Source organism: Poecilia reticulata, linkage group LG5 (assembly GCF_000633615.1).
Source record: "Poecilia reticulata strain Guanapo linkage group LG5, Guppy_female_1.0+MT, whole genome shotgun sequence".
Lineage (NCBI taxonomy): Eukaryota > Metazoa > Chordata > Actinopteri > Cyprinodontiformes > Poeciliidae > Poecilia > Poecilia reticulata.
In genome coordinates this window covers 31,332,522-31,355,596 of record NC_024335.1, presented here as the reverse complement: position 1 = coordinate 31,355,596, position 23,075 = coordinate 31,332,522, and the positions used below count along the sequence as shown (strand labels likewise).

The 23,075-nt window shown below is 42.2% G+C and overlaps 2 protein-coding genes across 7 annotated transcripts in view; both read left to right on the top strand.

The window, feature by feature from the left end:
• The window catches only part of sulf2a (sulfatase 2a), a 73,575-nt gene extending 71,943 nt beyond the window's left edge, over positions 1–1,632 (top strand). For all 5 annotated transcript variants that reach the window (XM_008410556.2, XM_008410557.2, XM_008410558.2 and 2 more), the window contains one exon: positions 332–1,632. In XM_008410556.2, the coding sequence (XP_008408778.1) occupies positions 332–362 (31 nt within the window). In that variant the 3' untranslated portion in view covers positions 363–1,632. The remainder of the gene's footprint in view (positions 1–331) is intronic.
• A 1,638-nt stretch (positions 1,633–3,270) lies between these two features.
• arhgap46a (Rho GTPase activating protein 46a) overlaps positions 3,271–23,075 on the top strand; it is a 43,399-nt gene continuing 23,594 nt past the window's right edge. For both annotated transcript variants that reach the window (XM_008410552.2, XM_008410551.2), the window contains exons 1-2: positions 3,271–3,509; positions 17,932–18,441. In XM_008410552.2, coding sequence (XP_008408774.1) covers positions 3,496–3,509; positions 17,932–18,441 — 524 coding nt within the window. In that variant the 5' untranslated portion in view covers positions 3,271–3,495. The remainder of the gene's footprint in view (positions 3,510–17,931; positions 18,442–23,075) is intronic.

The following is a 23,075-nucleotide window of genomic DNA, read 5'->3' as shown; positions in this document are numbered from 1 at the left end:
CCCCGTTTCTCTCCGGGTTTTTGTTCAGCTCGCTCAGGCGACCCAGCAGCTTGCCATTTGCTTTAGCTCTGTACTCATTCATTTACAGTAACAGCCTGCATTAAAAACGGCTGCGGTTCATTTTTCTTCATTCATCTTGTTGAGTCAATAACAGTCATGCAACGCAGGGGGAAAAAAACAAAAACATTCTCTAATGCTGTGTTGTCAGTCCTCCTATCGTCTATTTTTGCTTTTTCTCACAGTGGCGGTAGAAAGAACTGGAGCGACGGTATTTATCGGATGCCTCAGGTTGCACTTTTAACTCACACGGCTTTATTTGTTGGTTTTGCAGAGGACAGATTTGGGAAGGATGGGTTGGGTAACCAGCTGCAGCCCCAAACCACACCAGCCTCGTCCAGCAGAGGACGGAGCATGGAGACTGTATACAGACCTAAGGACCTTGACCACACTTTGCTGAACCATGAACCGGAGATACTATTCATCTCTAAACCGGGTTTAGTTTTTGGGAGAGCTGCTCTTTGTTGCCTTTGCGTGAATGAAACACTGAGACTGAAGAAACTAAGAAAGCTTCTTAGGTTATCTGCATTGGAAAACATCTCATAATCATTTGCATTCGGGTCAGCTTGGTGTTTGGTTTTGACAGCAAATCCTTGTAGATAACATCCAGAATATTGCTTTAATCTGCTTTCTTTTGGTCGGGAAACGGGGACCTGGATGGAAACACGATGAGCTACACTTCGACTCTGCTGCTACATGGTGACATCACGGCCTCGTGCTGACGAGGAACCCGGACAAACATATTTACCGCACCGACGTGTTTGCACATGGAAGTGATGTAAACTTTTTAACAACCAACTGTAAAAAAAAAAAAAAAAAAACAAAACTCCTCGCCATAACCTATTGTGGTGTAGTTGATTTTTAACACTGATGAATGTCTTTTATGAGGAATCATCTCCCTCACAGCCGTGAGATGTGACGTGACCAGACTTCTCCTTTGCAATCGTTCAACCACCTTCACAGAAAACCCTTGGAATAGGCCTTCACTGAACACTCCCTCCCTCACAGCTAGAACAGAAGAACATTTCACCAGTGAACAAAAAAGTGACATTAGTGACTTCGATGTTACTCCTTTGTACTACACTTTAGAGGTTTCTATATAGTTTGTTTAGCTTGCTCTACATGGTGCTACTGGATAACAACACGGAATTAAACCTTTGCTGTACAGTACAGTATGTATTTGAATGTATGTTGTGCAATTAATATAAATGTTTACAATATTTTTTTATAATACTTAAGAGGCAGACCTCAATGTACAATACGAGTTGACAAAATGATGGTAAGAAGCGGCTTCAGAAATCCCACGATTTGTATGTTTGTCCTTATTTACATGAGAAAAGCACTTAAAGGATTCACTGTGATGAGATGTACAATAATCAATACATGGTCTACTCTGTGCCAGGGGGGGGGGGGGACACAATTCAATAATACTTGATGTGAAGTACTTGCTTTTTGTTATTAGATCATGTTTTGTTTTTTGTTTTTCTTTGTAAACATTTCCATAGACTTAGATAGAGCCGATAGTAATTGTGGATAATAAAGTGTTTTGTTTGAAATAAAAAAAAATGGCATGCATTTTATTGTTTCATTGTCATGATGTTGTTTTTGTCCAGCAGGTGTCTCTGTCTGCTCGTCTACGGGATAAGATCTTCATTTGGGCGAATACGCCGAGCAGTGTTTACTGCAGAGTGCTGCAGGTCAGAGAGCAGCGAGATACAGCTTGTGAAAATAAAATACATAATTAAAAATGGTTAGTTAAGGTGAATATGTTCTCTAATACAATTAAACATTTTCACGAGTCCAAGACTTAAGCGATATGTGACGTGGCAAACCAAGATATGAGTAAACTTGTCACTCTAATCAGGGCAGTTTGTAGCACTGACAAGGTGCTACAAACTTAAATTATCCAGCTGAGGTGTAGTCAGTCTAAACATTTCGGATTTTAAATGACCTCTTGATTCAGCACTGAATCATGAGCTGTGAAGCACGTGCTCTGTCAACGTTATCAGTTGTGCACACTTTCTAACAATACTTATTTCCTTTGAGTCATTCTGACTGCTGCCCTGGGTGGAAAGCCACACTGCCCAATTAAAAAAACAGTATCTGAGATTCTGATGAGTAACTAGTATTTTATATACGGATGTTGCATTTGAGTCACCTTTGGATGTCGGGTGAATGGCTCAAATCAGAGAAGAGGGCATTTTGGATGCAATTTGGAAAACGGGAAGTGTATGGTATAAGAGTCTGCAATGTATTATCTATTTTGTACATACAAGAAGCCAGTAGTTTATAGTTTATACTGGTAGTAATAATTACTATAATGTATGGCTCTTTTACATTAGCGCCTACTCAGCGTGGCGTCTGTTAATAGTTTTCCAGTTGCATGGCACCAGCCCCTTTCTTTTTTTTTTTTTTTTACAAACTTCTCTGCTGGGGTTTCTTATTCAGTCAGGTTGAAAGGGTGTCAAGACTGTAGGTCACTGATTGGCTAGGAGGTGGAGTCACTGGTTGCCTCACAAGAGCAATTCTCTTACAATAATCAGACCTGTCATTTGAAAAAAAACCTCACAACTACCACTGAGTGTATTTGGAGATTTTAAGGACAATGTTAGACTAAGCAATATGGTCAGCAAATATATGATGACTCCACCCACTACACTATACAAAAGCTGCTATTTTGAACCGATTTGCTGCTCTTTGCTCTTAGGAAACGCTCATAAGCGGCCATATTGGATACTGAACTCAGGGTTGCTTGTTTAGCTCCGACTTTAAGAGTCAGAATTCAGGTGGACTTTCGTTGAACTAAACACTGTGAGACAAGATGTTTGAAAGTCGGTGTCTTCCATATCAGTCTTCCATCTCAGTAGTATACCGGAACAAAACCGAATGACACCTGACAGTCGAAACAGGTTCAACTTTATTTCTCACCCACTGAACCAAAAAAAAAAAAAAAAAAAAAAGAGCAAGTAAAGGGTTAGAAAGTGGTATTAATAAAATAAAAAAATAGATTGGGTAATTCATAAATTGATATGTTATGTTGGTTAACAGTAATGGGTTACACGTAGCTCTATTTAATTGTGGCAGGCAGTTGTCCCGGCTGGACGGTCTACTTTTGAAGCTGTTTCTGAATGAGTCATAAACGCTTCGGCTTGTCGTCGGACAGCCGGGGGTGAAGCGGGATTGGGTGGATGGTGTGGAGTAAAGGAGGAGGAGTTGTATGTGGGCTGGGAAGTTTGTATTAGTGCTTCGGTGGGGGTTGCAGACCGGGTGACCCCCATCCCAACCCCATGATTCACGTGGGGAGGCGGAGACTCCATATCGGATTCACCCAGGCAGGCAGCGCCGGGAGGACCGTCCTGTGCTCACCGCTCAGAAAAACTAACATCCGAAGCAGAGCTGAGTTTCTTCATTGCGTCCGCTTCGTTTACAATGTGAAAAATGGCCGGGACGAGGTAAGTTTACCCACTTTATTTTGAATGCGACACGAAATTAAACGCAGAAAGTTTAGCTAGATGTGTCTGCTCGCTATCATCCTTACTGCTCTCGCGCCACTTACTGGTTAATTAGTTCAAATAAATTTAAAACTTTACGGTTTGTGGGTAGAGACAATGCAAGAGAAGTTTTAAGAGTGGAAAACTAGATAATTTGTTGGCTTTCTTTGCAAATGTGTTGGCTGGTTCTGTTGCTACTATTATTTTAAAACTCATATTGAAACTGTTTTTGTTTGCTAACAGCGTTGGAAACAGGTTTCACACTGAAACGTCTGCAGCTCTTAGTCGCTAATTAAGAGTTTTAAAGAGCTACAACACAGCAGTAGCTGCAGTGTGACTTGAAATGTATCTTCTCTCAAATGATATACCACCAGCAGCCACATCGTTTGAATTGGCTTTGATCTCGTCCAGTAATTTGCTGGACTAACTTTCTTCTTTGCTGTGGTTTAGGAGGCCAGCAAATGTTCCACAGTCTCCCATTTGTTGCTCCGGTTTTTACTTGGTGGCTCATTCAGCCTCAGCCATAAGGGTTCATATTCTGCTGGATGCCTTCACCATCTGCTTTTCAGAGCAGATGTGCTTTAAAACTTTACTCCGTGTTTTTTTTTTTATTTATTGGATTTCAGCCCCCACAGCTACATTCTCCTCAGATGTTCACTGTCGTTTAGTGTGATGTAAAGTGATTTTCCTGATAGAAGCTCCTGACCCCAAAGTGTTTGTGGGGAGCAGCCATATCTCTCTGGTTTGCCAGCTGTGACTTAGTATTTCCATTCAGTAGTTATTTAAATCCTGGGATGTTGTTTTGTAACCTAACTCTGCTTTAAACATCTCCACTATTTATCCCCTGACCTGTCTGCTGTTCTCTCTGGTCTTCACGATGCTGTTTGTTCACTGTTGTCCTCAATATTGAGATTAAACGGCACAAAGGTGATGAGTTGTGCTGGATTTTAATTAGGGATGTTGGTGTAAAAGGAACTTGATACAAATACACACCTCATTTTTCATATCTTCTGTTTATGAAAGCGTTTCATAACGGAAGATATGAAAAAGGAAGATTGTCCAGGAAAAAGGACGAAGATAGTCCTTTTTCCTGGACAATCTGTGTGGCTTTGTGCTGGTCTACCACATGAAATTTCAGTGAAAATATGTGAAAGATGTAAGGAATGTATACATATTCTGTAGGCATTGTTGTGGCTCAATTGATGAATCATTTTTGTTTTATCCCTGGTACATGTGTACCTAGTGCAGATTCTTTTTTTCTTTTTTTTTTACATGTCATCTGACCGCAAAGACCTCTTGTTGACAGCTGTTCCACATACATAATCTAAAAAAAACCCCCAAAAAACAAAAAAAACCCAAAGCTATTGATGTTGTTTGCATAGCCTGAAGCTGCTGATTTGGTACAGCAGGCCAACATGGCTTCTTGGGTGCAGCAGATCCCATCACCATCCTGGGTGCTGCGGTTTAAAGTTTTTTCTCTCCATTTCTACTAAGTTCATCTCCCATCATTTTATGGTGTAAACTCTGATCCATTTGTTGTCGCCGCAAGGCAGAGTTTATCTTCCTTGCACGGGCTTGTTAATATGAATGGCTGGAATCACAATGGGACGTCACCTCGGTGCTTACCCTGATGGGCTACAGGAGACGCTTCAGACAAAAGGAGAACAACTTACTTTACACACCCCCTCTCACAAAGTGTCGTCAAAGAGACGAAAAGACAAGAAATCCTGACAATTAACTAATCTTTTTGCTGTTCTACGGGACATTTTAAAATGTTTTTGACGTTGAGTGCTTCTGAAATATTAAAAATGTCACCGGGATTTAATGTTTTTGGGGGTTTTTTAGAGCTGAAACAATCGGATTACTCATGATAACTCAATTATTGAAATAACCATCAACTAATTTAGTAATTAATTAATTGTTAACTGGAGTATACAGACTCTCAAAAAGACCAATTGCTGAAAGTAAAACATATTCAGAGAAGTAATGAAACCAAAACTGACTCATCTCTGTTTAAAGACAAACAAAACTTAGTCTATAAATATTTTTCACTCAGAACTCGCATGGCATAGTTTTGTCTGTAATAAATAAATAAATCTATTAATGTCCAATTATCTGTTGATCCAAAAACAGATAAACAGTATCTCATATGTTGATCGCTGTCTCAGATGGTCAAGCATTTTACTAATTTTAGGCAACAAAATATTTTTCCATTTTTAAAAATGAGTTGAATTACTGGTTTATTTGCATATGTTAATGTGTTTCTAATACAGTATAAAAAACGTCTGAAATTAAAAATCTGCAGACCAATATTTGAATATGATTAATCGACTGTTCGTCAAAACAATCAACAGATTAATCATTAACTAAAATCGTTAGCTGTAGCCCTAGTATTCCTCATGTCTTTTTTTTTTTTTCCTGGACTGTAATCCTGTTCAGATCTGCGGATCAGCTCTGTTGAACCCAACACACCCTTCTAATTTGACCCTGGTTCGTCATGACCTGCAGCAGTGACTCCGTAATGAGGTTAAGGTGGTTTATAGTCAAACACGCTTATCTTCACCTGCATGTAACCATTTGATGTTGCGCACTTTTCGTCCTCCGGGAGCTACTTCGCCTCACCTGCGCACAGCAGACCCGAAGCCAGCACGGAAAATGCTGATCATCACTCGGCCGCATTAAAGCGGATAATAACTCGTTGCACTATGCAGATAGACATCTGAACGGGTGACTCATCTCGTTCTAACCCGTGCAGCCGGTGCGTGTTGTACCGGTGGGCTGTCAAGAAACTGAGTGAAAGGTATAAATCACATGGGAGTGGAACGAAACACGGCCACAACGTTTTGGACTGCTCTTCCACTGTTTGGGAAATATTAATCTCTCCCTGCATGCTGATCCCCTGCGATGGCCTCTTAAATCCTCCTCTCCCCGTCGGGCCCCGGGCAGACTGAGCGCTAACATCTTCACCAGATTGCTCTGCGTTTCTAATCTTGGAGGGTCGGCGTCTTCACTTCCTCCAGAGGACAGCACGAACAGACGTGTGTATCCTGCCTGGCTCCTCGTCCGCCCACTGACCTCCACTTTAACCTCCTAGCTCCACGCCGGGATTCAACGCTGGCGTCGTTTATCATGTCATCTGGGGGAGCGGGGCGAAGGTGGGGCTCCTCTTAAAATGATGGTACAAATTACTGCTGCTGGTGGAAAAACAAACGGGGACCAGCTTGCTTAAATGCATATGTGGTGTTTGTTTAGCAAGAGATGGTTCAGTGGAAGTGAAGTTTTTGAACAAAATTGTTCAAAAATGTAATTTTTTTTTTTTTTTTAAAGAAAGAAATTGAATTGTTTGATTCATTCATGGCTATCACAAGAATGGCTAAAAGTTGAACCGCCTTACATTAAAAAAATAAAATTAGTATAATGGTAAAGATCACATTTTCTCTCACGATTCAAACAGATGCATTAATTTAGTAAAATTTGGTAAAACTAGTCTTGGTATGTAAGATGGAACTTCATTTGAAATCACAGCATTTTACCACTCACTCCCCTTGTTTTATGATGCGGTACTGTTTTTGTACTAGGAAATCTAGTTATCAAGTAGGCCTCTCCGCCTCTACTTTGGTTTGCTTTCATTGGTGTTTCTGATTTTCTATTTACTGCAACTGAATTGTTGAATCACCAGCAAAAGAAATACAATAAAACGTACAACAATAAAGCAGGAATTGGATTTATCTTGTTTGGACAAGTGACCCCATTGTTCGCTTTGTGACAGCTGGTGTGCTGGACGGAAAGAGGCGTGTTTGTGCTAAACGCTGATCCCGTCCTCATATCTGACCTCAAAAGTCTCCATATGTTTTCAGGTAGCCAGTGGGAGGCGGGGGATTTCAGGAATGACTATACCGAGAGTTCAGTGATTCTGTTGCCGAGTGCGACCTCGGACAGACACCGACTGTTCAGCTGAACTGGATGAAGGGTGGAGGTTCCTGAAAGCTCTGGCGGGAGAATGCAGGCCGACGGACCTGACAATACTCTCCATAGAGAGATCTGAGCAACGCTTCTCCTCATTCAGTTTGTTGGCAGATACTGTGGCTGGGTATCTGAAGAAACTTTGAAGTACCGACCCACAAAAACCTTCTCCTGGAGCTGTTGAAAGGGTTAGGCGCTTTTATTTCACAACTCGTGGAGAATCACTTTGCTTCAGCGGGGTCTGAGCAGTTTGGCGGCTCCTGGACGTGAATTCACTCAAGCCATGTAAAATTGTTTGTTGTAAGAGAGTATGGGAAATGTTGGCCTTGCCCAAGGTGGCTCGGTGACCCTGTGGGATCCCATTCTAAGTCTGTGCCAAAGGAGAGGCGGAAATTGTCTCTCGTTTTTAAATTTGGGGCAGCTGGTATTGGAGGTCACCCCAGACCTCTCCTACATGACCCAGACTCCTCCCTCTAGCCTAGGTCTGATTGGCTGGACTCTCCTCGTGTGGTGGCGGCACAGAGACCTCCTTGAATGGGTGCCCGCCTGTTGATCTGACAATAGTTGGCTTTGTCGTGCACCACCACAGGCTTCAGAAGAAGGTTTATTTCAAAGGCTTTGTAATGCATAAGGTCACGTGTCATCAGGGGACATTCTTATGTACAAGGTACCATGTTTTGTCCCTTTACAAAATGCTTCTTATGCACAAGCTAGTTGGTATACCAATACCAAATTTTTAACCCCTTATGTATTTACAGTTGTTTCTGTCAGACACTAAATTCATTTGATGTTGCTATGAACTTAAACACATAGCACATAGATCTAACGGGTATTTGGTAACAAATTGGCAAAATAAACTTTGACTGCCAGTGGCGAAGCGTTTCCAATTTATCCTTGGAGTGTGCATCAACAGGCATTAGCAATGCACATACAATACTTTGGTTGTTCAGTGAATTAATGCAACAGTAGATAGTTGTCCAAAAGGGGTTAAAAGTTGCAGTTTCAAAAGTTTTATACTGCTCTGATGGCTTAAAGTACTTTTAAAGATATTCCAGAGACCAGAGTTGCTTCCCCTACCCCACCTGTTGCTGCACACTGCTAGTCGGTTGGGTAGCTAAAGTTTGAGTCACGAGTCTTCATTGCATTCTGTGACTCGAGACGATGAAGCCTTCCATAATACATCCATGCTAACTAGCTGGCTAACGTTTCTGTGTCTATCGTTAAGTGCAGATCCAGTTGGCTGAACGACGTTTGTTTTCGCTACTAGCTCACATTTGCTGCCAACACATTTGAGGCTAGGTGCATTCTGTGCAAAACACATTTAATCTAGGCACCACAGGGGGCTTTGTGATGCTTGGCTGTAGTACAACAGGATCCCCCAACCATTCCCTATATTTATGATTTTTTTGTCTTAAATTTCTTTCAGGGTGGCATTAAAAGTTCTTAAAAAGTCTTAAATTTGACTTGTTTAATTTGAAATAATAGGATCATGTTATACATTTTCTTCCTTGTACCAGGACTGTGATCCAGCAGAACTGTGGTATATTACACAGAGTTAAGGTTGTGATACTGTGAGAATCCCATTCTGACCCAGAGCAAGTTGACCTATTTTTCTCAGTGATATCAGTGTCCACATCACACACCATCTAGTTCGCCTTTGTTTTCAATTGGGTAGTGTTTTGCGGAACAACTCGGATTGGAAAAGGTTATGTTTTTCTTTGTGTTTTCCTTTTTCTTTTCTTTTTTACCTTGCATCAGTTTGAGAGAAACCCCATGTTTGGACTAGTTTGTATGCGCCAGCCCTGTATCGCTGCGAGCAAACTGGTTCGTCTGGTTGTTGAACCTTTAGGTGCGTCACTGTTGTGAGCAACAAATATCGGCCCAGCTCAGTTGACAACTGGACTAGACAGTTTTAGGGTTACTGAGAGGCTGTTCACTCTTCTCCACTAAGTAGCAATGACATTTATCTGTTCAGATAAAACGTCCTTAGAGAGGGAACACTTTCCATGTGTGATTTCACATGACGCATTATAAGGCAGTCTTGGGACCATTGTTTCAGCCATTATTAACAGATTTCTAGTCTTATCCCAATGTTTGGAAGTGAATCCGGTCACAGGGATAAGAGCACAGGGGGGTGCCTATAGCTCGCTCGTATCCGACCCCCGTTTCCCTCAGCAAGGCATGTAGATTCTTTGCTGTTGAGTCTTTACTCTTCCAGTCTTCAATCTTTGCTGGCTCAAATAAAGCGGCTCTAGCGTGCTTCCCGTGGCTAAGAGTGTAAGACGATCCTCCCCCCCCCCCCCATAAACTTGTTTTCCAGCGAGTGACGAGGAATGGACATTGACAACTGCTGGAGATCCAAACAGAACAGAAAGAGGAAGCTGGAGGAGGCTTGAAGCAAAGGGAAAGTTGGTGGATTAGTTCACGCCATCATTTCTCTTCAGGAATCCAAAGTATTTGTTGGCAAATTTTGTGGAGAATCTAAGGGGTCTTGTAATGTGTGGTGTTTAGGAAAATAGACGAGGATTTGTAGAATCAGACATAAAACAACTAAGAGTAAAAAAACAAGACAAGCTGCAGGCTTGAGTGGGTCTGGTATATAGAACAAACGCTAAGCTAAAGACAGATCAGGATGGGTAAATGACAGCCTGAAGCCTAACATTAACTTTAATGTAGATTGCTGTGGGGATGAATACCTCCTAGATGTCTCTAGCAGAGTTACAGTGCCTTGCAAAAGTCTTCATATCACTTGAAGATCTTCACTTTACAACCACTAACTTCGTTGTATTAAATTTGGACTCTGTCTAGCAGATGTATGAAATGACGAATGGTTTTCAACATGTTTTACAAATGATTCTGAAAAGTGTGGCGCTCACTTGTGTTCAATCCCAGACACCGTGTAATGAAATCTTGTACAACCAGCTGCCATTATAAGTCATTTTATCAGTAAATACTGACTGTATAATTTCATCCTCCCACGCGACTTCCCCTCTAAGCTCCTTCAGACTAACGGCAGCAATTAGCAAACATCTAGTGGAACTGCAAGTTTGCTTAGCTCATCAAGCAAACTACTTTTCAGTCCCGTCTTTGAATATATTGTACATTTATTTTCAGTCTGTTTGAGCTTTTCCAGAAATTTTTAACTTTTCCAGAAGAATGGGTATTTAGGGAACTTAAAACATACCTACAAATCAGTCAACTAGACAAAGTCATGCATATAAAAAAACAAACAATCCTTCTGGAGATTGGCTGATTAGGCAGTTTTCTTTTTCATTTGCATTTACAAAAAACAAATTGAAAGGCTCCAAAACAGCAGTTTTTGTCTTGAGTAAGGTAATTCCTTACAAGTCAATTGCATACAACGTGACATTCAGTAGTTTAAATAACTGAAGGGACTGTTCTGATTTTTCTATCAGGACTAAAAAGCAACCAGCATTTACAGAAAACAACTCTTCAAAGGCTCCTCAGAAAGCCTGAAGAAGTATTTCTGAATACAAGCTGTGCTGCGGGTGTCCTGCTCCCTTCTCCCTCTGACACGATAGGAATGGGAGGTGTTAAACAAAAGCCCCAGAGAATGTGTGCGCGGCAGGTGCAGGACGTTTTTCTGTCATGTGAGGTATGTGCACTCTCCCCTCTCTCCGGATTGTTCCGGACATCTGGGGTGGTGAGTTGGACCCCGGTCACGCATCTTGCACCTCATCTCAGTTTTTTCCTGTTTTCCTGCAGAAGCAGCTCTGGCTTTTGCGGCCCCTCAATTTGGCTTCGTGGCCCTCCTCGTCACGCTGCGAAACAGAAGCGAGGCTCCGGGCCCTGCGGCGTGTCGGGTTTACAGTTACAGCTACTGGAACTGCTGCCAAGCGCTCTGTTGTCAGTCCATATCTACGCTTCATGCTTTACAATATTTAGATAAGCGCGTTGCTTAGCAGCCACCCTGAATAGACTTTGTACATGCTTTATCCATAACCAAACAGAAGTGTTGTATTTTGGCAGATCGTGTCTAGTGTTTCATTCACAGGCCTCTGCATGCTTTGTTGGGGGAAATAACCCAGTAGTTTCTCAGCATTGCACAATTTGTTAGCTGCTTTTCTTCGTGTGGTGAGATGATTTAACACTTCTCCCTTTCCCTGGAGGCACCGTCTTATTTTTAAGTTTGTATCTGAGCAGAAAGAGGAGGCAGCTACTCCTGTAAATACACCGGTAAAGGGTGGACTCCTAGCACTTGTTGCTGGGCTCGGCGATTCAGGGTGCTAAGGTTTCCTGGATGAATGGCAAGCCCTGTGTGAGCGCTCCGCCTGCCTTGGTCCATCAGAAACAGCTCAGAGTGGGCTGTTTGTTGGAGAAGGTTCTAGATTAACCTGGTAACTTACTGCCTCAATGCTTTTCTCTTAGTCTAGTTTACTTCAATCAAACTCTAGTTCTCCTTTGAAAGTCTGGTTCGTTTGGGGAGGTGTGAAAGCGCAATCGAACTCTGATGCAGACTGATCAGACTAAAAACCCAGGTCTCGGTTCAGTTGGAATGAACTCTGTGGTGGTACGAATGCATATTTGGACACAAGCAAACAGGAGACCGCTCCCAAAGCATGAAAAGAACTACAGTCCAAGGCATTTGGGGTAAATACAACCAAAACAAACACAGGTGTCTTGCGCTAGCGGGAAGAATGGCTTGTGGTCTTTTACCAAAGACAAAAGAGAAATCCTACAACTGCTAAATTCTGACGCTACTCCATTTTTATTCACATTTTTTGCGAAGGAGGAAGTTGCGCTCCTGTCGTCTTTCAATGATTTTTGTGTTGTTTCCTGGAGTAGCTATTGTTGCAGTGCCACCACTGGTGAGGAGGGGAACAGGTTTCTCACTTAGTTTGAATTGTATGACATGGTTCAGTGTGAAAGCAAAACACACCAGCGGAAAATGTAACAAATATTGCAATTTTAGTCCCCAAAGACCGAGTCTACTGGACTGTCATGTGTGAAACACGAACTTTCCAACAGCCCCCACTGAACTTTGTCAGAGGTGTCCTATCCGTACATCGCAAAATGCCAGAGTGGCAATGAAGCAGAAAGCTGCAATTCAGCCGTTCCTTGATAATCTGATTAAACGCTACCAATGGAGTTCACTACGCAACTCTCTGGTGTTTCTTGATTTCTTTCTCTTCTTGTTGAACTCATTGGTATTCAAGTTTGTTTGAAACCCACAACTGGACAATGACACATGGTTACTCGTTGCCCTATTTCCAGAGACTGCATTGTCCATTCCTGTATGTTTACAGCTACTGGGAAAAGTGCCATTTAAACTTTGGCGTTTGCTTCGAACAATGGGGCAGATTCCATGTTCTGTTGTTTCCCTCACTCTGGGAAACTGCTCTCACTCCCAGTTATTTTTGGAGCCGATGGTAAAAAAAATCTGTTTGATAGATGTCTTATGTCTCTCTCAGAAGGCTGCTGAGACTGATATGATGTTGGGGAAGGTGTGTTTAGTCTCTGTATCTTTTAGTCCTGATGGTGGATTTACAATTTGGCCAGCTTTATTTTTAGCTGCTGTGGAAAGAAAGAGAGAAAAAACACGCAGCTGAACCGTCTCCTTGACCCAGTTGGGAGATAGAAACCCTTGTTTCACACCAGAATAAAATGGACGTTGCCTTTCTTCCTAGCTCTTCTATCTTTTGGGCAGGTATGTTTTCTGAGACACGAAATGTTAAAGCAGCTCTTTATTCAGAGAGTTTCTGAAAGAAGAGAACGGACAAAAAACATTTCCATTCCCAATCGTTGGAGTGAAACAGAAACCGGTGTGCTTCAGCTGGAGTTTCCCCTCAAGGTAAATCAGGTGCTGTATTCATCAGTCATAGGACCGCATGCGTATCAAGTTCATTTTAGATCAATAAGAAAAAAAAAACATTCCTGTCAGAGCTGAACTTCAGTGAGCTGGTTGCAGACTGCATTCCAAGCCATTTATGAACATTTACAGCATGAAGCACATTATGTGGAGTCCTCAGCTATTCTTTCATGTTTGCCTCTCGACTCAGACAGACTGCCTACCGCTGAGGCAACCGAGGTTAATTTACATGGTGTCATGTGCAGTCTACATACAGAGTACTATTTACAAGCGCTATGCAACAAAAACAATTTTTCTCTCTCCCTATTTTTTTGTTCTGCCTTGTTCATGAAGCATATTAATGACTTTTTGTTACTTCAGCTGTTTCACAACAAGATGTTCCTAAATTCAAATCTCAGCCACGACCATTTTTGTTTTAACTTTGCATGTTGTTTTCAGCCAAGCGTTGATTTTTTTTTTTCTGTGTTCTCTAGCTTCCTCTTGCAGTTGGTAGTATGCAGGAGGAAGGTTTACTGATCTAAATCTTTTATCTGATCTTTTTTTTGTAAAGCTTTGACCTGCCAATACTGATTTAAGCAGATTTAAAACCTGAGAATCTAATCAGTTCAAAATTTACGAGCTCCACACTTTGAGTTTAGCTTCACCTTTGATCTTCTAAATTAAAAAGAAAAAACTGCAAAAACATTCCGCTTTCACAACAACAAAATCTAACATCTCAATAAAACAAGCGGTTTCCTAACTGTATACAATAATGTCTCTTTCCATTGAATTCCAGAGGTTCAGTGTGCTATGTAGGAAAAGAAAACAGCAAATTATTTTCTACTGAATCCATAAATGTCATCACCAGGTCCCTTCTGTAACAATGTGTAATTGTTGATCAATTCTGGCGTAAAAGTTACTTAACTCTGATTTTACAGCGGTTCTGGCACCGATGAGCGATCAACTGATTAGGATTTTGAAACATAAATTTGATTGGTGATGTACAGACATCTGTTTGCTGGTATTCCCAGTTTGTTAAATTCTCTCCAACCACTACAATCCTTTACAAAAACACAGCATAAAACAGTGGCAGGATCACTAAGTGGATGAGACGTTTATAGTGATGTAATGGCACGGCATTGGCTTGGCTCTCGGGTGGTGGAAAAGCAAATAGTTTTTTTAGTTGTTTTTTTTAACGCAACTGGTGAAGAACTGGCTGGTTAAATACTGGAACCACTTTGATGCAAAAGCCGTACGAGGCCCTTTAATCAGGGTGTCCAACCACCGTTAAAAAGTCCTAGATTCATGTATCTAAAATTAAAGCCTTAAAATGACTTAAATTCATTAAAAAAAAAAAACCGCAAGTTGTCCTTTAAATAAGTTAACCATAGGTCTTAAATTTTGTTGCGGCAGGACAGTCTCGTATACTCAGACTTTATTAAACGTTTCTAAAGTTCAAGTCACCCGCAGACATCTTCACTGCATTCTGCGATTCCCTTTAATTGAGGCTACCAGTAGCTATCTGCCAATATACCCTTGCTAGCTGGCTAGCTTTTTTTATCACAAATAAGTGCAAATTTACCACAAATTTATCGTCTTTTATTTTACATATCCATCGCGCTACAAGTCTTAAATTTTATTCATAACTTGAAAAGTCTTGCATTTGAGTTGGTGAAACCCTGTTAATGAACTGGTGACCAATCTACACTGTACATCGCCCCTCGGATGGAACATCGTTGAGGTTAATCAATGCAGCAATTTAGTTATAATATAAAAAACATTTAATCCTGTTTTAGGTCAATTTGTTAAAGGTTTTTGCTTGTCTTTGCAGTTTTTTCTCAATATTAATTTCAGCCTGAACACTAGCCAGCCTCCCTACTTATCTTTTCGTGTCAACAGAACCCAGCAGGCTAGCTCTCAGCTCTAGCTGCTGATTATTTACTCAAAGGGAGCCGGCCTTTGCGACTGACGCAGCCTTTGCCACTCGGCTCGTCAGTAACGTCCCTGACTGCTGACCCCCTGAATCCTGCTTTCCTGCCTCCTCTCTTGATTATAGTGGCTTTTTGAGGCATTCAAGGGACAAAACTCAACCAACACGTTGCTACTGCTGCTCGTCGGATAGATTCAGATTTTCCCTAGGCAGAAAGTGGTGATTAGCCCAGCTAAATGTTGCTGAATGCAGCAGAGCTTCTTAGTGTGGGAGCGCCTCATTTAGAGACTGGGAGCAATAAAAGGATAAAGGCTCTGGTATGCGTGTTGTGTGTGTGTGTGCGTGTGTGTGTGTTCGTGCATGCGTGCGTGTGGGAGAGATGTGATGTTGACTGTTGACTTCGCTTTGAATGGCCTATTATATTCCAGGCTTCCCAGCCATTAAGTGTTGCGGATCTAATCAGTCTGCAAGTCATCTTCTAATAGTTTGCTCTCTTTGTGGGACCACTGAGTTCGGGGGACGTCAGACATTACGCCCAACAATGGCAGCTTGTTCTTTGACGCTCATGTGCCCCCTTGCCACAAAAATGCAGCTTTCTTATCGAGTCGTCAGAAGGTTAGAGCCGGTGTGAGGGAATGAAGCAGATGGCTGCCCAGCGGAGAGCCCAGAACCGCATGGGAAAACAGTGCGTGTAAGGCTCCTATGTTCCCCTCCGTGTTTGCTCTGTCTTTACCTGGATGTTTTATCAGGGAGCGGGAGCGCCCCAGGCTGCATCTGGCACCCGATTAAACACAACTCCATATTTAAAACGCGGCGGAACAGGTACCGCAGTATTACTCAAGGCGTTCCCGTTAAAACGGAGAACAGCTGTCGTTCCCAGAGTGTAAATCTGGCAGGGCTGACTGGCACTGTCTTCTGTGTCTATTTCTGAGCCCGAGTTTCAAGCACACAAGTGGAGACTTGGCACGAGCTCAAGGAGCGCATATGTGCGCTTGTTGGTCCACACTCTGATCCACGCTAAGCTTCTTGCACCTCCTGAGCAGCACAGGTAGCGTGGACAGCGAGCCTGCAAACAAAACGACATAGAGGAGTCGAGGAGGTTTTCTTCCTCCCACCCAGAGACTGGGAAAGCGGCCAAATATCCAGCAGATTCCAGTGACACCAGTTCATTCCCACAGGCCCGTTCTGCCAGAGATATTTAGCTGGAGCTGGGTGGGACACAAAGGAAGAGAAAAGGAGCTCGGCCTGCCAGGATCGTCCAAGTGGTCATTGTGAGAGAGGAGAGCAGATTATATGTTGGGTGTTTGGAAGCAGTCCTCCAGGGGTGACCTACACATCGCCTCAGTGAAGGACTTCTCCTTCTTCCCTCATGAATAGAGCTGGCTTTTAAAAAATTTTTATATAAAGGCTTTCACTAGTGAACTAGATCAAAGGAGTCTAGAAAATAGTTTCATGGCCTGGATACACAGCTCTCACAATGTTTTTATGCACTTTGTTTTTATTTGGATAAATGCTTATCAGATGTTTATATGATTATCGTATTCGAGGCTTTTGAGTCCTGTTTTGTTTCAGTAGTAGTTGCATATTTATTAATTTTGAGTTTTTTGTATTTTGAACATTGCTTAACTTCACATTTTGCACGTTCCTGTACTTTCTAAAATCAACTCAATCACTTAAAAAAAACAAACTGTTTTTTGCAATAAGTTGATATTTTTGGTGAACTGAAAATGAGTCGTTTCAAAAACCTCTGGATTATTAAGTTAATGATATTATTGTTATTTTAAAAAGTATGCTCTTTTTCTTTTTGGTTTCTCGCACAGTGAGACGTCGCCTCCAAACTTATTGCAGGAGGCGTAACAGATATTTGAATTCCTTTTCTACCTATAATGCAGCTCTTAAAGAATCATTGAAAATCTGCATAGTCATTTCACTGGACACAAAATTCTTACTGGTTGTGCTTCAGACATTGTTCTTGTGACTTTCACCTGTTGAAGAAACTTTTAAAGCCCAATTTAAAATGTGCTCTCTGCAAAGTTGTTTTGTATTTTGACCTAATGGTGGAACAGTCAGTCCCAGGGTTTCAGGTTTTTCTGAATTATGGTAAAACTATAAACTGGTTCAGACCTTTTCAGCGGCGTACTTATCTCCCACCCTCCCTACATATCTCCTTTTGTTTCCTGCGCCTCCTCCCTCCCAGCATTTCTTTTGTGTCCTGGCTTCATTGTGCTGAATTGGCGGTTGCAGACCGCTCTGATTGTAGTTGAGCTCTGTGGTTTCTGTGGCGCACCCAGAGCGCGTGGGTCTGTTCAGGCCCCGCCGACTCCACGCTCCGGCTTCCCATCGACATTTCCACCTGTCTCCCGGTTTGAGGGGAACACACTCCATCTCTCTACACCCCCACAGTTCAGAGATGACATCACTGAAAGCTCACACTCACACAGATGGATGCTTACGGGGAGCACAGAAATTAAAGCTCTTGCCATATGGACACGTGTGTTTTTGAACCTCTCAGCCTGCCAAACGGCGTGACTTGTTTACCGCCTGTCCAGTTGATTAGTGCTCAGGCGTGACTGCTACCTCTAAAGGTGGATCGCGTCCCATCCTCGGATATTGGGGAGAGGGGTTGTTTGTTTTTTTTACCAGCTGGTAACTCTTTTATCTTGTGATTTGTTCCTCCTCAGCTCTGATTGGGTGGAGATCCTGGAGCCTCGCTCCCGCGAGCGCATGTATGTCAACCTGACCACAGGCGAATGCGGCTGGGATCCCCCTACCGGCGTTCCCGTCCGCCAGGCAGACGGCAACCAGTGGTGGGAACTGTTTGACCCCCACAGCGGCCGCTTCTACTACTACAACTCTACAGGGCGCCGCACGGTCTGGCACCGGCCCCAGGGGGCCGACATAGTGCCCCTCTCCCAGCTGCAGGCCATGAAGCGGTGCAGCGACGCCAGGAAGGCCGGGGGGGCGGTGGAGGAGCACCACCACCTCTCCACCACCGGGAGCATAGGCAGCGTGGGGAGCCAGGGGCGCCGCACCCCTATTTCCGAGCGGGACGGCGACGGCCCGTTGCCCAGAGCCCCAGAGCCGTCCGAGCAGAGCGTCAACTCCGAGCCGGACCCGGCAGTGGGCGGTCGAACCAAAGGAGATGGAAGCAGCGCCGAACACGAGGCAGAGGACGGCAAAGACCCTCAGAGGTAAGCGACTAAACCCCGCCAGGTTTTTATGTGACCCTCTAGATCAGGGCTCTACAACCTGCGGCTCCACAAGAGGCTCTTTAGACTGGGGATGGCAATATGGACTTAAAGATTTATCCCAATGTATCATGGTAGTATTGCGATAATTTTAAAGTGACTATAGAAACTATTTATTGCTTCTTGTTTTTGGTAATGGTTTGGCTGTGACTGCATGAAAAGGCAATAACAGCTCCACAAACACAAATCCTGTTCTTGGAAAAACAAACCATTTGTAATGCCTCTTTAGGACAGCAGTCACATAAAAAATGTGATTTGTATCACTAAGCTTCTCACAATAACTTCATCTAATCATATTTTAAAATGTATGGATATTTATTGATTCACTCACTAAACAAACTGAAGAAAATTGTAAAACTAACAATCCTGACAAGACAGTTTTTTTTTTAAAACATTAACTGGATTTTATTGTGATAGCAATAAATCATGATAATATGATAAATGCCTACCCTAACTATAGATCTAAAAGTTTAGTTTTTCTTTATTTTAAAACCTCAAAATAGAAATGAAATGATGGTTAAAAATAACAAAAATATCCTAGGTATTTATCTAAAATTATAATTATAATTTGTCCTTTTTTTCTTCAAAATGCCATGTAACATTTGGGTCTCTCAACATGTTTCATATAGCTCGGCTGAGAGTCAAAGTGGCTCATTTGAAGTAGCCAACACCTGTTTAGATTCCAGTGGGATTCATAAATAGAACCTTCTAGGTAACTTGTGTACTTAAATTGTATTTTAAGTTTTAATTTCAAGTTCAGTATTATTTATTTATTGAAGTTTAAAGGCAGAGGCAGTTGTTTATTGACATTTATGGGTTTTATCAATAGATTCTGTCGCAACTGGCCCTTTGCGGACACTCATGATCCTGATGTGGCCCAAAATGAATTTAGGAACTTCTACTGAGATTAGGTTTGTTCATTAGAGGCTCGTATTACCAGAAGACCATTGAGGAAACGCGATACCGATCGGAGCATATGTCACACCGCTGGTTGTAAAGATTCTCAAATGCTTCTGTTGTGAGAATTTGCAAGATTGCGTTGACTTTTGACCATCTGGGCCAGACTGCTTTCTTGTTTTCTTTTTCACTTATCTGCGCATTCCATACATCCCGAGTTTCCATACAATCGCCTGTGAACCGTGCCCGGCTGTTTGAGCAAATCGCTACCAAATGGGGGGGGAAAACGGTGCGCTATGTTGGCGAGCACATCATTTCCCCCCTTGCGCTTGGGTTACTGGTGCAGAACGAGCCCTAACAGTAAGTCATTCAGAGACCCCGTCATGCGCTCGTCGTTGCGGCCTCATCTAGACCGCATCTTTCCCTGTCCAAGTCAAATACCAGACATACCACTTCTGTTTCGCCTGGCACATGGCCACCGGGACTATCTCAGTGTCCCTCTGTGTGCTGACCAGCGCTCGGCTCGGCTCAGCTCGGCTCCGACGCACTGCTCATTTCGTTTTCCTTAAACAAATCCAGGCTCCAGGCCATAGAACGCTGTAACCCCTCTAATGTGCATGCATGAGAGGCATGTGAGAGAATGTTGTGGTGGTTAATAACAAACAGAGCCACCACATTCCTGCTGCTTATGAGCAAGGCTAACCCTGAAAAGTTTTCAGAGGTTTTGCCTTTGAAAATGGATTAGTTTCTTCTTCTTACTGGCTGGCAGCTTGGATCTGCTTTGTATTTCATTTGGGTGCTATAGAAAGATGGTTGAGGAGTTAAATGGTAATCTCCGGCTGATGGGTGGCACTGGTGGAGGCGGTAGGGCAAAACAACATCGCCAGCTTTGAACGGTTCCGTCAATCATCCAAAAATGGACCCATAGTAATGCTAGCGCTTGCTAAGCACCAGTTTGTTGTGTTGCTACTGAGACAAAACCCACTGAAAACTGGAGCTATCCAATCCCTGGCTCCCTTCTGGGCCAGAGGAAAGAGCATCTTTTATTGGTAGCTGGAGGCGGGGTCATGGGGAAATGCAGCCAATGAAATTGTTCTGAAGTATGTTTCTAAAAATATGGAATCTATTTACCCATTTTAAAGTCCAAGGTAACCAATCAGTGCCACACTTTTCAAATCATTGCGAAATGATTGAAGACCATGTATGACTTTCTGTCACTTTAAAATTATGACTTACTTGATTTCCCATCAAATCCCAGTAAAACACATTGAGGTTTGTGGTTTATAATGTGATAAAATGTGAAAAGAGTTCTGGAGGTATGAGTTAACCTGCCAGCACATTGCTACAGAGAGAGTTTTCACTCTGGGGTCCCACACTGCCGCCCTCGACCCCCCGTGACTCAACCTTTCCCAGAACCTTTTTCTGTCTCTCCTTTAAAACAATAGCCAGCTGTATTCCAACACAGAAAGCCGAGGAGCCTTTAGCCGACAGGATTGATACCCTAATTAACCATATGGTCCTTCACAGCCTCACCACCCTCCGTCTCTCAGCAGGTAATTGGAAACCACAAAACACCCACACAGGGTGGAATGCATCGGCCCAAAATGGCTGAAGTCGAGGCTTTGGAGAAGGTTTGAGATGAGCCGGTTGTTTTCTACTTCTGGTCATCGAATGTTCCCTTAAAAAAAAAAAAAAGGAGCCGTTTCCTCAAAAAAAAATTTCTTCTCTGTATTAACACTTGAGCTATTTTGGACATGTCTCAACATGTTCCCGTTTCTTGTAGCGCAGTGGGAATAAAACATTAACATCTGACCTTTTTTAGAAAACAATGCTGCCCTGTGTGGAAATAGGACTGTCCTTTATTTTTGTTTTAGGTTATGACTAAATGCGTTCAGAATAGCTTCCTGACAGCTTAGTTTTTATGAAAGTCTCTAAGCTGCACTCGGCGATGCTGCTTCCTTTCTCTTTGTAGAAGAAAGCTCACACCTGTATTTGTGTTTTGTTTTTTGTTTTTTTTTAAACAATGCTGTATCCAGTCACGTGAGTCTGCACTTGTGTGGCTGTCTGTCTCAGTGCCAGATCTGTGAATCATTGACTGAGTCTTATCACATGTGCAGGGAAATTTCTGTGCGTTTCAAGCAGCTCATTAGGGAAGTACCGTGAAGTCCTCAGAGAATCGGGATGGAAAGTGTCACGGTCTTACCATGACGTAGTAATGAAAACAGATTAAAAACGAGGTGGGAAATTCATTAGTCTACATGGTATTAATGAGGTTAAACACTAAACATAACCAAAGACTTAAAGGGCTCTCTGTTTATGTACATAGTGGCTGCGTGTGGGCGTGTTCCCATGCAGCTTTTTAGTTGCACACCTGTAGGGTTCGTCGGATCACAAAGCCACGCGGGACGGTTGACTGCTTGCTTTAAGTCGACCAGAAAGGGACTCGAGGAAGTTTATGTGAGCTCCGTGGATTCTCCTTTGTCTTACGCTGCACCCTGAGGGGCAGCGTGGACCAGTAAGGCGAACAAAAGGTATTTTCGAACATAGTTCTGCCCGAGAGTGATCTGAAAGCTTCCTTTTTTGTTGTTTTTTAGGAAGTTTACGTATGCTGCCATGAGAGGAACAGCATTCTGTTTGCAAGCAACCTCTAAATTATTCCGGTAATGACCAATCAAAGCAATTCACACCATTAGTCACTGACAAGTTGCATTTCCTGTTTTGGAGTAGCTGAGTTGTGAGTAGTTTGTTCTCAGTAAGCTGCTTTACAGGCCGTCTGCTCTCATAACCAAAGCTACACACGACGGTAGTAAAGCCAATTTTAACATAGTTTTTTTTACTTTTGTTAGTTTTTAGTGGGACAGTGTAATTGAGTGATTTCTGAAGTCAATTTGGTTGTACTACTACACAAGCCTATCACAATGAGTGCGTTTCATGCATAATAAATTAAAATGAGTGGAAATGAGCCACTCATTTCCACTCGGAGAACAGTTATTGTTAAAAAGATGTTTCCGTCTAATATTGTTAAAAAGCCGCCATTTTGAGAAAGATTTGATGCCCACTACAAAGTGGCTAGTTCACACTCTGTGCCACTTTTGCCTGAAATGCAGTTTTGGTTACTGAGACATCATAGTCTATTTTAATTTTTGTTTTGGATATTTTTAAATGCTTTCCAGTTCCAGTGTTAAATGAGGGAGTTTTCAGCTTTGATGGGGTAATGACATATTGAATCAATATGTCATTATTATTATTAATTGAAAAGGGTTTCAAAATGACAATATTATTGTTTATCACAATAATTTCTGGGACAATTTATTGTCCAGCAATATTTATCATGACGGATCTTGTACTAGATTTTATTAACGGTTATCAGAGTAAAGGGGTGGAATACATATCTCAACTCTTCAGACTTTTTTTTTCTATTTTTTTGCAAAGAACTTGAAAACAATGTTTGTACCACTCTCTCTGCCTGTCTGACCATCAAACACCATTAGTGGCTTAAAAACAAAAACATCAGGAAATGTAAGGACTCAGTCAAGCTATTTTTGTTTTTAACAAAAATAAAAAATGGATGAAAACGTGATTTATACAATAAATGTGGAAAATCATGTAACACTTTTATTTTCTTTTTGCTCTAAAACAATTACCTCGAACAGAGATGTCTTTTTTTTCCCTGTCATGGG